The sequence below is a fragment of the Montipora capricornis genome, chromosome 7 (genome assembly GCF_036669925.1).
Source record: "Montipora capricornis isolate CH-2021 chromosome 7, ASM3666992v2, whole genome shotgun sequence".
NCBI lineage: Eukaryota > Metazoa > Cnidaria > Anthozoa > Scleractinia > Acroporidae > Montipora > Montipora capricornis.
Genome location: NC_090889.1, coordinates 30,254,802 through 30,269,801, shown reverse-complemented (window position 1 = coordinate 30,269,801; position 15,000 = coordinate 30,254,802). Strand labels below are relative to the sequence as shown.

At 40.6% G+C, this 15,000-nt stretch overlaps 2 protein-coding genes and 1 long non-coding RNA gene across 4 annotated transcripts in view; 1 reads left to right on the top strand and 2 right to left on the bottom strand.

Moving 5' to 3' along the window:
• LOC138057338 (uncharacterized) overlaps positions 1-5,394 on the top strand; it is a 19,906-nt gene extending 14,512 nt beyond the window's left edge. Inside the window, exon 4 of the long non-coding RNA XR_011133642.1 lies at positions 5,273-5,394. This is a non-coding gene — a long non-coding RNA (uncharacterized lncRNA). The remainder of the gene's footprint in view (positions 1-5,272) is intronic.
• LOC138057811 (uncharacterized) lies at positions 982-3,400 on the bottom strand. The gene is made up of 3 exons (XM_068903728.1): positions 2,362-3,400; positions 1,911-1,978; positions 982-1,801 (listed from the first exon to the last, which is right to left on the bottom strand). Exons 1-3 carry the CDS (start codon positions 2,396-2,398, stop codon positions 1,574-1,576), a joined length of 333 nt encoding a protein of 110 aa, XP_068759829.1. The 5' UTR covers positions 2,399-3,400; the 3' UTR covers positions 982-1,573.
• Positions 5,395-6,007: 613 nt separating the features above from the next.
• The window catches only part of LOC138056856 (stabilin-2-like), a 124,416-nt gene continuing 115,423 nt past the window's right edge, over positions 6,008-15,000 (bottom strand). For both annotated transcript variants that reach the window (XM_068902776.1, XM_068902775.1), the window contains 7 exons: positions 13,859-14,002; positions 12,332-12,439; positions 11,390-11,476; positions 10,889-10,969; positions 9,579-9,621; positions 8,667-8,705; positions 6,008-7,899 (listed from right to left, as the gene is read on the bottom strand). In XM_068902776.1, coding sequence (XP_068758877.1) covers positions 8,701-8,705; positions 9,579-9,621; positions 10,889-10,969; positions 11,390-11,476; positions 12,332-12,439; positions 13,859-14,002 — 468 coding nt within the window. In that variant the 3' untranslated portion in view covers positions 6,008-7,899; positions 8,667-8,700. The remainder of the gene's footprint in view (positions 7,900-8,666; positions 8,706-9,578; positions 9,622-10,888; positions 10,970-11,389; positions 11,477-12,331; positions 12,440-13,858; positions 14,003-15,000) is intronic.

The window sequence follows — 15,000 nt, the reverse complement described above, 5'->3', positions numbered from 1 at the left end:
GCGCGCTTGTGTCTTAATGTATGTATCGAAACCTGTGGGCATGTCTGTGTTTTTAATGAACTTTTGTGCACCGACTTAGAGTCTATCTACTCTTATGCCCATGTGTCCTAGTGTTTCTATCTGCTCTTACGTACCTGTATCTTACTGTTTATATGTACTCTTGAACACCTTTGTCTAAGTGTTTGCATGTACTCTTGCGCGCCCGTGTCTACGTGTTTGTATGTACTCTTGCGCGCCTGTCTCTGAGTGTTTGTATGTACTCTTGCGCGTCCGTGTCTACGTGTTTGTATGTACTGTTGCGCGCCTATTGTTAAGTGTTTGTATGTTCTCTTGCGCGCCCGTGTCTAAGTGTTAGTATGTACTCTTGCACGCCCGTGTTTAAGTGTTTGTATGTACTCTTGCGCGCCCGTGTCTAAGTGTTAGTATGTACTCTTGCGCGCCCGTGTTTAAGTGTTTGTATGTACTCTTGCGCCTGTGTTTAAGTGTTTGTAAGGACTCTTGCGCGACTGTGTCTGAGTGTTCGCATGTACTCTTGCGCGCCCGTGTCTACGTGTTTGTATGTACTCTTGCGTGCCCGTGTCTACGTGTTTGTATGCACTTTTGCGCGCCCGTGTCTAAGTGTTCACATGTACTCTTGCGCGCCTGTGTCTAAGTGTTTGTATGTACTCTTGGGAGCCTGTATCTAAGTGTCTGTATGTACTCTTGTGCACCTGTGTTCATAGCGTTGTATGTACTCTTGCGCTCCTGTGTCTGAGTGTTTGTATGTACTCTTGCGTGCCTGTGTCTAAGTGTCTTTGCGTACTCTTGCGCGCCTGTGTCTTGAGTGTCTGTATGTAGTCTTGCGCGCCTGTGTCCTGGGTGTTTGTATGTACTCTTGGGAGCCTGTGTATAAGTGTCTTTGCGTACTCTTGCGCGCCTGTGTCTTGAGTGTCTGTATGTACTCTTGCGTGCCTGTGTCTAAGTGTCTTTGCGTACTCTTGCGCGCCTGTGTCTAAGTGTTTGTACGTACTCTTGCGCGCCTGTGTCTAAGTGTCTGTATGTACTTTTGCGCACCGGTGTCCAAGTGTATATATGTAGTTTTAGTTGTCGGTGTCTTGTATTTGTAGCTGTGTCTTACTGTTCTTGTATGCGTCCGTCCTATTCTGTGGTAGTTTTAATATAATGCGCCTACTAATCGCAGAATTAGCGATGCAATGAAGCGCCAATTGTTTAAAATTACCATATACATATTAATTGCCAATGCCTTTTAGATGTGAAAACTGCTGGTAGGTAAACTAAAGGCTTCAAATAATTATTTGAAAGTGAGCATTGAGCGATCATTTTAGAACTTTTTCAAATCCCGATTTTTTTTTTGTGCGGGAAAGGGGCTGGGGATTTATCAAGTCGCAACGAGACTGTAAGAAATACAGCGAACGGAAAGGTGCAATTTTCCAAATAAATTAGCTGCGATTGTTTCAAGACATGATCGACTCAATGCTGTTAATGGTGGTTTAGAAAAAAATAGATATTTTAACTGTTGTGGCTCTGATCCAACTCCAATTAGTACTCCTCGTTCCTCTGTGCTGCATGACTTTCACCTCGGCTGAACTAAATCCACACTGTCCAATGAGCCATGTTCGTTCCTCTTGAGAGTTGACAGCGACTCCATTCTTACTAAGTTTTCACAAGTTACTAAGCCACCATTAAGAATTCTAGAGATACAATAAAGTAATAAAGTTCTTAACTTTGTCGACTCGTCCACTGATTCCTCCATATGTGTTTTCTTAGCTTTCTTGAAGTCGATGTCGAATTTCATGATTCTCTGAAAAAAATAAGACAAATTGATCATATGAGACTAGAATTATTTTTTAAACACATTAAATGAAAGGTGCGCGTTTCTAAACACCGATATTCCTAATAGTAATACGTACCTTAAAATTGCCATATTGTTCGCGATAATGTTTTCCGACTTCCGAGTCTTCTCGTGAGTGATATTTTCCTGTGAATAGAAATGATGAGAGATACGTTAAACAGTGTAAAATGTAAGCTTCGAGATTCTTTGCATACTTAACGATATAGACTTTTTTCGCACTTGGACGTTATGAATTTTAACTGCACTTGCACCAGGAATTTTAACTTGTATAGTTTATGTCGCGAAATCAAAACGAAAATTTTGGCTAATATTTACTCTATATCATGAATGAATGGGAGAAATCGACAAACGAAAAATTTTTATCAGGGTAACATTATTTTGCAACACTGATCGGTGCGTTTGTGAAAAGCGACTTGAAAGCACATGTTGAACTTCACGATATAACGTTCTTTGCTTCACTCATTGTTGGACTTAGCCAAAAGGAAAAACTCCAGACAGATAATACTTACTTGCAAATAAAGCGCGAAGAGACTTGCTCCTTTCCATTTGTTGAAAATAGGTGCCATAGTCTCGTTCAGAAAACAGAGCGGTGAGCCAAACTTGAAGACGTCCTCACACCACGAATGCCACGTTGAAAATGAAGTATTTTGCATATTTTGATGAATAATGTATGAGAATACAGGAACCAACAATGAACAATGACGTCATAATTTTCATTGGCCCGCGCCTATATGCTGAAAAAATTCACAGTATAAAGACATAGGTCTGCAATGCGTGCATAACATCAAGGCATATTTGTATGCATCGGTAAAGTGCAGACAGTATCGTAAAAGAGACTAAATCCATGCTGACAAAAGAATTTGTTTTGAAATCTAATATTTCACCAGGCATCATAAATTGAATTAAACTGCTGAATTACTTTTTTATAGGGTGAAATACACTCGAAAGAGCGCTTGCTCCAACTATGCGCTGTTTCCGAAATAGGGTTATGTGTGCATACTTGTTCACTATTGATGCATAATGAGATTCGTGGTTCTTTGTATACACGTCACAAGTTGTCTCCTTAAGCTTTCATGTGACGCATACACAACGAAACTTGAATGTCATTATTTAGCCGTATTTGACAACACTTAATGTATGTTTGCGACTAAAAGTAAGCACCGCTGCACTCTTAAGAGTAAACAGAACAGTTCCTAACACAATGACAATATAAAAACGTAATTAAAACTTACCAATATTGCTAATGTTTTGGACATTAGACCAGTTATTCCTGTCTTGTGTCAACCCGAGATAAACCCCAGAATAAAATGAAACTCTTGCGTATTGAGCATGCGCAGACATTTACGCATGCTGATCGTGGAGATAAACGCTGACAGTTCTGAGCCCGCCGAACATCAAAAATTGTGGTTTTGTATTTTTATTCTATTATTTTTATTTTAACTTTTCTTCTTTCTCTGTTTTTAACTTAAGCGTCTTTGAACGTTTCAGGTTACCTATGTTCCTATGTTTATGTCTGATGTTTGAATAAAACACTTTCTACAATTCTGATCTCCACTAAAAGTGTGTGAAGCATGCCTTTACAAGTAATTCCACTGATATAATGTGAGCCCGCGATAAAGAGAAATGCTGAAGTTGTTCATAAGATTGCCCTTCGAGAGTGTTAACTCATTTTGAGTCTTTTGCTTTTTCAAACGAACGAGCAAATTAATAACGCAAACACTTATACAACCGCTGTTTCCCAGCTAAAACAAAAGTGAAATCTTTCTTGCCTACTTTTCATTACAGATAAGTTTCATTTCAATTCTGTCTATTTTCGTCTTGTTTTGGGGTGCATGCCTTTTTTAGTGAACCCGCTGACAATATTTGAGCCCACATTTAACGGCTTTCTTACCTTGGGTCTTACTTCTACACCGAACACTTGACCCTTCTTTCTTTCCTTGTGAATGAGTTGGTCATTGGTCTCGTACGTATGAGCATGTTTTTCGTTGTGAACCTGCTGACAGTTTTTGAGCCCGCGTTATAATGCTCACCATGTCTTGTGGCTTTAGTAACGCTTGTTCCTTTATTGTTAATTGCACCGAAAACGAACAAGCCTCAGAGACCATTTTACATTACTTAAACGGTCGTGGATTAATGCTATTCTGGTTTGAATATTCGTGAACGCAAGTTACAAAATTCCTGACTGGTATCTTCATATTTAGATCACCCTTGGCGAAGACAGAAAGCGGGCGTGTCGAGATGTTGTGTTGTGAATCGTAACTTTGTCAAGGTCCTTTTGTTTCCTTCAAGCGCGAGCACCATTGAAACCTGTTTGATTGCCAACCAGGTTGTAATGTGGACTTGATATTACATCTCATTTCTTTGCTGTCAATCACGCACATGTGCACTAGCCTTGTTTTTTTTTCTTGTCTGGAAAATGACATAATTTTTTAGTAAAAAAAAGATCATGAGACTGAAGGGAGATTTGCACTCGAAATTCGCTTGCGCTTCGCCTCTTTTCACGCTTAGCTCAAGCACAAAATTGATGTAGTTTTATGACGAAGAACTCAGCCATGCCATGCACTGGTTGATATTCCTGATTTATTCTTCAGATGCGACGTATTAAAATAAATGATTTATTGAATTATTTATAGACCAGTCCAGTGTCCAGCCTCTTTTTCAAATCGAGGCTAAGAGGATCACCCCCTTTTGGTGCGTCTTTGCCATTTTGTTAAGGTAAACTCCACCTCAAAAAATATGGCATTATATACTTCAACCAGAAAATGACTATGTCGTCAGAAAATCTTCGCTCGGAAATACCTCTTTGGCATTTAATTGAGTCCCTAAAAAGCCACTGATTAATCAAAAGGTGGAAAAAGAACAACATGACAACGTAGCCTTCTCTATTACCCCAAAATCTAAGTAAGATTGTACGGCAGAATTTTTGAGTCAGCCTACATGACAGCATAACAGGTGCTCCATTTAGGTAATTGCGAGGCATGCGCAATGCACAAGGCGACGGAGGAAGAAAATAGTGCCAGTCCTCCCTCCTTTTCTTTCGTTTCGAGCTCGTGTTGCGCGGTTCTCGCTTATGCAAATCAACATCAGCTATAGAGCACAATCTGGGAGCGTTTATCTGTTGTGGTCGAGCCACCAATACAGGAGAAGACGATGTCACATTTGGTTTTGATTATAGGCGCTTCGAGTCACAAATCAATGGGCCTGATGACAAAAAACAAGTGGCCCGGCCGCACGAGAAGCAGGTTTCTTTGCCCTTTGTGTGCCCTCCGCAAAAAATTGATTGGATCATTGGTTCTTAGCGCAGTGTCGTTTCAAAAATAGTGACTTCTACTCCTGTGTTGGTCGGCACTTCTAATCTTACTGGATCTTCCTAGACGGCGTCTGAATTGTTGTCTAAGTTCATTTCTTTGTGTTTTGCAGATCGACCATGGGTTATAGGTTAGCGTACAACTTGAACCCTCTGCCCTCTTGTGAAGATATATGCCCGAAAAGATACTTTGCACAATGCTTCTCCGAGTTTAAAAACCTTCTCATTAAAGTACCCTGATGTACATAATATCTGTAATGGAATTAAGTTTGCTTAAGATATCAATAAAAACTTACTTTCATTAAAAAAGACCACGCAATTTACGTCGCTTTCCAAATGATGCCGATGGGATGGCTTTCTCTGCTTTAATGGGCAGAGTTACAGAAGCTTGCAATGGGTTTAAGGTAGTAATAACGGCTCATAAATCAAGGAATGCTGGAGTCATCGGGAAATTTCCCCAACTTCGTACCCAGGGTCTTTTGTGCTTTCAACACTACTCCCGACAAGCCGCAAGTGTCGTACCTCATTGACCGGGCTTCAGGATTGGCCAAAAGAACAATAGAACGAACAAAGATAACAATGGATTTAGCACAGAAAACAATTGGAAGCGCGACACTATACAGCTAATGAAATATAGTGTTCAACAAGAGGTACGACCCAGCCAGGGAAGGGGGGGTGGGGGGGGGGAGGGACAAGCCGCCTTGTTAAAGGCCGAGAGAGCCCTTGGGAAGACGTTGAGTAACTGAGTTTGTGTCGGGAGGGCGTGGGGGTTCATTTCAGAAGGACATTTTCGGAAAGGTATCCGTGTTACAAAGATCTTTTTTTCAAACCATTTGTTCACAAAATTATTAAGACTCAATAGCTGTTTATGTCAGCATGTTTATTTTGTCTTTGCTCGTGAAAATTGTACATTTGCGTTTAATAAATGATTGGAGTGCGTTCTACATTTCTTCTTCTTAAAGAATAAACATATCGACGACTTAAATTGAAAACTGATAGGAAAAAGGCGGGACGCGAAAATACACAATACGTGTCACATTGGCCAAGGACCGGGAAACATGTAACCGCCAAAGGCGGGAAAATTGTGATCACGAGAAAACACGTGACCTGCGCAACCCGCGTTACAGCTGTAAAGGACACTGACTCTTCAGTTTGGCCTGTTATTCGTTTGAATACCATGTGCTACTTTGATTGGTTAAAAAGAGTTCGAAGACATTGTTCGGACTCGACCTTCTCTTAGAGAAGGCCGAGTAGATACCAAGTTTAATCTCAAAACAAACTGCACATTCCTAATCTGGTTTTACCATCAAATACATATATTTTTCCTACAAAAACAGCGTCAAAATTGACTTTAAAATAGATTAACTATTGTGACATCAGCATATAAAAATAAAACACAAATAGAAAAAATCTCGACAACTAGAGTGGCAAAGAAAGGGGCTATACGTATAAAACTTCCGTTAACGTGTGCATTGGATGAAAAAACGTTGAAAATTTAAAAACAACTCATGAAAATTGCAGGTGTAACAAATGCAAAAAACAATTCAACCCTAAAGATTTTCCCAATTTTTCATTCCGGGTTGAGTGACAAATAAATGAATCTTAAATAAGGGCCGCAAAGTCCTTGTTGTTAATAACAATTCAATGGTTATACTCCAAGAAGTCCGTTAGGAGACGACCCTACTCGCTTTAGGTTTGAATTAGTTTTTAAATTTGCCAGTGCTTGCGGTGTTTTTTTTAGCTTTTAACTGTCTCGCAAACCAAAATTTCCACGTTTATTGATGTGGGTCTTCTCAGAAATGTAAATTGGAAAGCAGGTAAGAAACTCATGAAATAATTCGATTGAATACGATAGCAACAAAGCAAGAAAGCCTCTACTATTTTAAACTCATGAATAGTTTTAGGATGTGCCAATTCAAACGCGAATCGTTTTGGATCTTTATGGCAAGTTCTTAAAGGTGATGAGATACAGATGCAAGCGCGATGGCATTCACACAAACAACTTACTCACGTGAGGCAAGTAGCGCAAGTAAAATTAGTGCGCATGCGCGTTTGCCTCAACTTGCGTAGCCGCTTGTGCTCTTGTTGTTATTTCTTGAAGTCCAGACGAAAGTTAAAGAAGACCAAAAGCAAAATTTACTTTGCCTTGAGCCTGTGTCCCTTCCCTTCCTCTTCCTGATTGCGTTTTCGTCCGCCTCTTCGCCTGTGCGATGATGCCTTACGGCAGGAGCGCACGAGTAGGAGCTTGCCTCTCCCATACAAGCCCTATGAGTCAACCTGTACTCGTATCTTTTTATTTTTAGAACGCCACGAGTTCTTCGGCTCTGCACACACTGTTTAGAATGGCCAATCAGAATAAAGTTATTGTGGAACAAAGAGAAAAAATAGCAAAAACGATGTATGCAAATTGATGTAAATTGTTGTAAATGTGAGTTTCTTGCTGAAGGATTAGTTCTAAAAATACATAGATACGCGCAACGGTTGACCCAAGGATATAATGCATTGGGAAGCTCCTAGTCATGGGCTCCTGCTTACGGGAATTCGACTTAAACAAGGGTATGTAAAAAGGCAAAACGACAAGCCTTTGATCGATATGAAAAGAACCTACAGTGAAACCTTACTAGTAAAATAAAGCGCAAACACAACATTATCTTAATTGAAACGGTAACAAAATCCCAAGACTTTTCTTTACTGTTTTGGCATTTTAACTAGCACTGTTCTCTGATTATTTCGGCACATTCTGGAAAAAAGAAAAAAAAAACGGTGACAATAAGCAGAAACAGCAAAAACGTCAGCAGGATAAAATTCCTAAGTGAGCAAATGTGAGAATGATACACAAATATCTTGGGATGATCACTTGCTCCTGCGGGATTGGGCCAGGGAGATGCACATCGGGACGGGCTATCCCGCGGGCAAACATCGCCACGAAAGGAAAACGAAAAGCAAAAGCAAAAAGCAGGTCAGACATTAAATTTCATATCCTCTCTGTCACATGAACAGAAAAATTGGCAACGTGAGGTCTCAGGGCTTGTTTTCAAAAGCTACGCATGCGTAAGTAATAAAACATATACAGACTCAGTGGCGTCTTGATTGTTAGCACCTTGTGCTAGGAGAACAGACATTTTTGACTATGGGGGGGGGGGGGGGGGTGAACTCGCATTTGAAAGGGGCCGGGATGCTCGTGGCTGTAAATTTTGGATTTTGGTCTCACTATATAGCCGTCAAAGTCTGGTTTAGGGTTGCACGCAAATAAATGTAAAAAAACTATTTCATATGTTTTAAATATGGTTTCTTTTAGGGGTTCAAAAAAGCCTGGGCCACGCCCAGATTGGTCTCTTTTAGGGGTTTAATTCAAGGTTTCCGACGAGCATCCTCGCCTTTCATATGCAAAGTCCCCCACCCCTGGGATTTTTTAATGACAATTTTAATGCATGTGTGTATATTGTTTGTGCTTGTTTGTGTTGCTTTTGAAAATCAGGCTTAGGAAAAGCGATTATGACTACCAACCTTTGAATCCATTACTGTCCCAAATGAGCGGCACTCAGCCTGAATTTAAACACAAAAGAATATAATTTTACGAAGAAGAACAAAACAAGTATTAAAGCACAAGAGTAAATTAGATAAGAGTGTTCTTATGGCATGTGTGAGTTCACCTCTTCCCTAGGTAGTTGTGGTAGTGGTAGTAGTGGTAGTGGTGGTGGTAGTTGTACTGGTAGTGGTAGTGGTAGTGGTGGTGGTAGTGGTAGTGGCAGTGGTAGTGGTGGTGGTAGTTGTAGTGGTAGTGGTTGTGATAGTGGTAGTGGTGGTGGTGGTAGTTGTAGTGGTAGTGGTGGTAGTGGTAGTGGTAGTGGCAGTGGTAGTGGTGGTGGTAGTTGTAGTGGTAGTGGTAGTGGTGGTGGTGGTAGTTGTAGTGGTAGTGATGGTAGTGGTAGTGGTGGTGGTGGTAGTGGTAGTGGCGGTGGTGGCGGTGGTGGTAGTGATAGTGGTAGTGGTGGTGGTAGTGGTAGTGGTAGTGGTAGTGGTGGTGGTGGTGGTAGTGGTAGTTGTAGTGGTAGTGGTGGTGGTAGTAGTAGTAATAGTAATAGTAGTATTACAGACGACTTTATTTAAGTGTCAGGGTATTTAGCTTTTAACAAACCGGTTGGCTACACTGATAAAATTCGTCCTTATTTACATATATAGGTGCATAAAAGGTAAAATATCATTAAAGAAAGTTTAAAAAGTTACAACGTTTGCCGAGTAATCTGGTATCTGGTAGAATCAAAATGCTTAAGTTCAAGAGATGTTGAAATAGGCATTTCATTTCTGAGGTTGTACCTTTTAAAGATTGCATGTATGGAATTATTCCGATATATAGTGTAGTACAAAAGAGAAGAAGGGTTTCCTTGCCCATAAAAAGAGCAAATCTAAATCACTTACAAGTATCCTCTCCTCCTGGTAGGTAATTGGAATCAAGCTTCAGCTGTAAGAGTATTGAAAGAAAGCAAACTTAAATTAAGAAATAAGAATACAGGCATGCATCGATTGGGTACAAAACAAAGCTGCATTGTTTTGGAACTATCTAGTTTCTTCCTTTTAGAGAGGTTTTCAATTGAGCGTCGAAAGTAATTAGATAATTACTTTGGTTTATGATTACTTCACTCAGTGATTGGCTCAAAGTTCTCGCGCCATTTTTTCAACCAATCAGAAGTGTGTCGGCTACGTGTAATTACTTCGAGCTTTGATTGGTTTGCCGGATTGTCTCAGTCCTTTTTGATTGGCCAAAGTAATTACTTTGGTTTTGGTTTTACGACACTCAATTGAAACTCGCTCTAAGGTTAAATAATTATTAATAATTGGAACAGTGGTTTTCAAACTGAACATTATACTCGTTCCAAGGGCCTTTCGATTATTTTGGTAAGCGGTGAAATCGACAGCCAAGTCGTGAATTTCACGAAATCCGGCAGCTCATGTCCTGTAGGAAAAGTTACTTTTAAGCCTGGCCAGTACAAGAGAAACATCACTGGACCATATTGCCGTCAAAAAGTTCGCACAAAGAAAAACTAGGAATTGTAAATAAAACAGAGCTGGTAAAACCAATCAAATATGTTAGGTGCGCAATGGCATCTGGTTTCACGCCGCTGTGTGCATACGACTTTTTCACAGCCAATGGAAGCCACGGGATAGTTTTTCGGTGATACCAGAATTTTTTTACATGATTTAAACGAATTATGCCTAACAACTGTTGAGCAACGATTCTATATTGAATGGAAACAAGCATCTAACATCTAACGTTTTCCGGTTTTAGGTATCGTGCTCCTCAATGATCTCGTGAATTGAAGCTGTTTCTACAAGCTTTGCTCAGTTCTGACCAACGCATATGTGGTGTTGCTTCCTTCCTCCTTCCTGACCATTAGCACTTCTGAGGTGCTAGTACTATGTTTGCGAGTAGTCACAAACATCTGTAACCAAGTGAAGCTATGATCCTCGCAGTTGTGAATGCAATTTTCTGACAACATCTGTAAGTAGTATTTAGTGTTTTGTGTATTTTGTATTGTAAGTAGTGTAAATACTGTTTTTTAAGTATCTTATTGTCAATAATGTAAGTACAGTCGAATAAGGAAAGTAAGTAATTTGTAAGTTATGCTCCTTGTGGTGAAATAAATTTAATTGTTGGGAAAAAAATGATTTTATTGTGATTACTTAAAATCATATGTGAATATCTCGATGAACAATGGGGATTATTCTACCTTTCGACCAACCACAGTAGCACCGGTCGTGTCTTTAAACATTGGGTTGGCAAACTCTTTGACTCCTTCTTCACTTGAGACCTGAAAGAACCAAAAAAACCAATTTTTATTGGTGGATATATTCGTTTGCTGCAAGGTTCTACGGAAGGAACTTCCGTGCAACCGAGGTAACTCAGCCACCAAATGCTTTTCCAATCACTTCAACGGCATTATGATGTTTTTACACTGATTGAATGGAGCCACTTAGCTTCCATCTCCCCCCCCCCCCCCCCCCACCCCTCCGGGAACGATTCTCTGACCACTTTCGTTTCTAAGCTTACCAGATGGTCGACAGTCAACGTTCTGTACCGTATAGTATTTAAAATAAGCCTCTCTTTTTAATTTACTGCAAAGATCAAACACAAATTTATATTAAACTCAAAGACTTAGCGAGAATTCGTTGTATATCCTAAAACCGAAGACGACTTTGCAAAGGATACCTTGCAACAACACAGGTATTACCTTTATTGAGCCATGTCTGTCCAGTGCACCACCTTCTTGTAACCCGTATCCTGGATTTTCAAAATCCAAAAGATCTTGGGCTTGACCCTGTGAAAACAATAAATGGAGGAATGAGAAAACGAAAGAATGAATGGATGGATAAATGGTAAACAAACAAACAAACAACGAATGAACTAACGATCGAACGGACAAAGGAATAATTCACTTTATTTATGACTGGCTGAGAAGATAGCACGAATCTTTCTGACCAATAATGATCAACCAAGGAAATCACAATAATAATAATAATAATAATAATAATAATAATAATAATAATAATAATAATAATAAACTAACACCGCTCTTTTGATTGGTCTAATGTGATAATGTGATTGAATCCACTAGTAATACCAGCAATTAACTGGCATTTTAGAGGAGCTTTTCTCAACATAAGCAGTTCTTAGTTTACTGCTGTAAAATAATTGTTTTCTTTCGTTTTTTAAGAGTACATATAGCTTTCAAAGCTGGTTCATATGTTTACACTCTCGACGCACTAAAATAAATATAGAATGATGTAACAATACGATTAGAGCGAGTTTCAATCGAGTGTCGTAAAACCAAAGCCAAAGTTATTACTTTGGCCAATCAAAAAGAACGGAGACAATCCAGTAAACCAGTAAACCGACACAAAGCGCGGGAAAATGTGCACGCGCGAGCCACGATTAGTTTGGGTTTCACTTCTGATTGGTTGAAAAAGTGGCGCAAGAACTTTGAACCAATCACTGAGTGAAGTAATGCAAAACCAAAGTAATTCGCTTATTACTTTCGACACTCAATTGAAAACCGCAAGAGCCCCAACTCGCAGGACTCAGGCAACCAGTTGGCTTGGCTACTTTCAACAGACAGGAACTTAAAATGGGCGCAACGCCGCATGCGCAGGAAAATCCTTTAGCAAGGGCATACCTGGTTCGTAGTGCCACTAAATTGATCCATGATATGCTTTTGAGAGTCCGAATCAATACCTTCGCTGTAAATCGGATTACCAAAGCCTCCAGGCTGCATCGCACGATCCTACAAACGAGTACAAGAAACAAAAAAAATCAGTCCCCAGTTGTTCAAACGATGGATAGCGCTATCCGCCGGATAAATCACTAACCAGTGGATAAGTCATAGCAAAACCAATTGCACTATCCAATGGATAGTGATTTATCCAGTGGATGGCATTATCCATCTTTTGAACAACTGGGGCCAGAAATGCATACCAAAATACAGTGCCAATATTAAGGGAGAACGCATGTTTTATGAGTCAAATGAGTCAATGAGTCATGAGTCATGACTCAATGAGACTCACAGCCAATATAGCAATAATTTGTTTATTAAGCCTAAGCCCTCGTTTCAGTGATTAGGCCTAAGCACTCTCTGAAATTTTAGCTTTTATTTTATGGTTTAATTAACTGCACTAACTCGTTGACTCATTGACTCATAAATACTTAACACTCATATTAAGGTGATTCCTGCAGGGTCCGAAATTAACTCTTTTCTATGGGCGCCAACTGGCGACTTGTTAAAAACTTTCAGTCCCCAGATGGCAAATTGTGGTCGCCAACAATTTTCGCCTGAAAATGCACGTTTTGAACTTTTTTATGGATACCAGAAAGCAACGACCGCGCGGTCTTGTGTCTGTGTGTCAAGCATAATTTTTCGCTTTCGGAAGCAGACAGTTTGGAGAGAAAATGAATCCGACCTCGAATGTAATAAAGAAACCCATCTGCCCCTTAGTTTGTTGAAAATTTCAGTCACGGAAAACCAGTCTCGTTGTCTCGCACACGGGCCTCCATGTTGTTACCTTGCCACGTTCTTCGTACCAGTCCCTTGCATCTCTTTACTGAGTCGTTGTTTTTTCGCCCGCAATACGTATTTTATGAGAAACCGCAAAACCAAAACGTGGCGGCTTGCGAAGTTATGGAGGTAGTTAACGGGAAAACTCCTTTCGCTTTTATTTCAAAGACATCGGCAGGATAAAAAGAAAGACACCTGTTGGCAAACGGCTCTGAACTTAATGGTTGTCGCCCACTGGCGACCAGTTGTGAAATTCTGGTCGCCAGTACTAAATTTTAGTCGCATTGGCGACCGGGAAGGCGCAATTTCGGACCCTGTTCCTTAGTAATAGAAGTTGTTGTAAGATTTTCTCCAAACTATTCTCCGTTGATCCAATTACATCAGTTTTCTTCTGACAAATGGTTGGGCCCGGTGTGGTGTTGGAGAACGAGTGACAAAGAGCCAAGATGATTCAGCGACGGAACATTGACTGTGAGGGAATCTTTTATTTAGCTGAAAATTCGAAACTACAATCAGGCCAAGAGACTGCAAGAGCGAATGAAAGGGCACCGGAAACGCAGGAAAAACGACTTAAATTTCAACCCATCCCCCACCCCTCCCACAATGGTTCCTCACTCACCCGTCCCACCCAATCTTAAATAAGTAGCTAACCTGTGGTAGAGATTGCTTGTCGTCGATTGGAAAGTCCAGTGCCGGCATCAAGACTGGGTCAAGATTATCGTATAAAACGTTATCAAATGAAATAACGCCGGCGCCGCCGTAAGCTTCGTTGTGGAATTCTACGGTTTCCACATTCTAAGTGAAAAAAGAAAGCAACTTAGTTATGATCCAGTGCTTTTTGATTTGCGATTGGTTCAAAAAAAAACTTTGATATTTCGTCGGTAGGATAGAACTAAAACTCGACAGCAAATGGGTTGAAGAGGTCAGTCAATTGGACACCGGAAAAGGATTAAAAATCTAATGTTGGCCATTTCACGTTTTTCCTCATCTCATCAAACCATTCTGCAAACTGTGATGCAGATATCGTCTACACAGCGCAATTCTTTACAAGTTGTATAGCCTGCGTAGCATGGCGGTTTTGTCGAGCCGGGCGCACGAGCGGCGAAGCCGCGAAATTCGCGCGCGAAGCGCGCGAGAACGAGTGGCGAAGCCGCGAGAAAAATAAAAACTTGCTCCCGCCCCAATCTCCTCGCGGTTTTTCTGCCCTCGCCCGCCTTTATTACTTAGCAACCAAAACCGCCATGCTACGCAGGCTACAAGCTGTAATGTTACTAGATCGAATAGGACTCGGCTCTATTGTGCTTGGGTTTATCCTCCCATTTTACCTCTGTATATCATTGGTGGTAGGAGCGGTGGCCTCATGGTTACTGCGCACGACTCCGGAGCGAGTGGTCCGGGTTCGGGCCCTGGGGCCCGTTTCTCGAAAGTCCCGTAAACTTTTCGGGCCCGAAAAGCCACTTTTGAAATTGCCAACCGCTTGTTTTAGAATACCGAACTTTTAACATGATTTTCAAGGCAACAAAAAGCAAAATAACTGTGAAGTTTGACGACTCAAATCCTCTTCATTCTTGAGATACAAAGGGAATCGTGGCACCCGAAAATGGCCCGTAAAGTTTCGGGACTTTCGAGAAACGGGCCCCTGATGTGAAAACGGGACGAACAAATTTTTACAGACTTAACTGATTAGAGTGTAATGAGAAGTGCTAGTTTTGTACCCCATGCATATGAACCATGTGAGCGTTAGCCCTACTAATGGAAATGGGCCCACATAAGGACAAAGAAAAACTCTGACC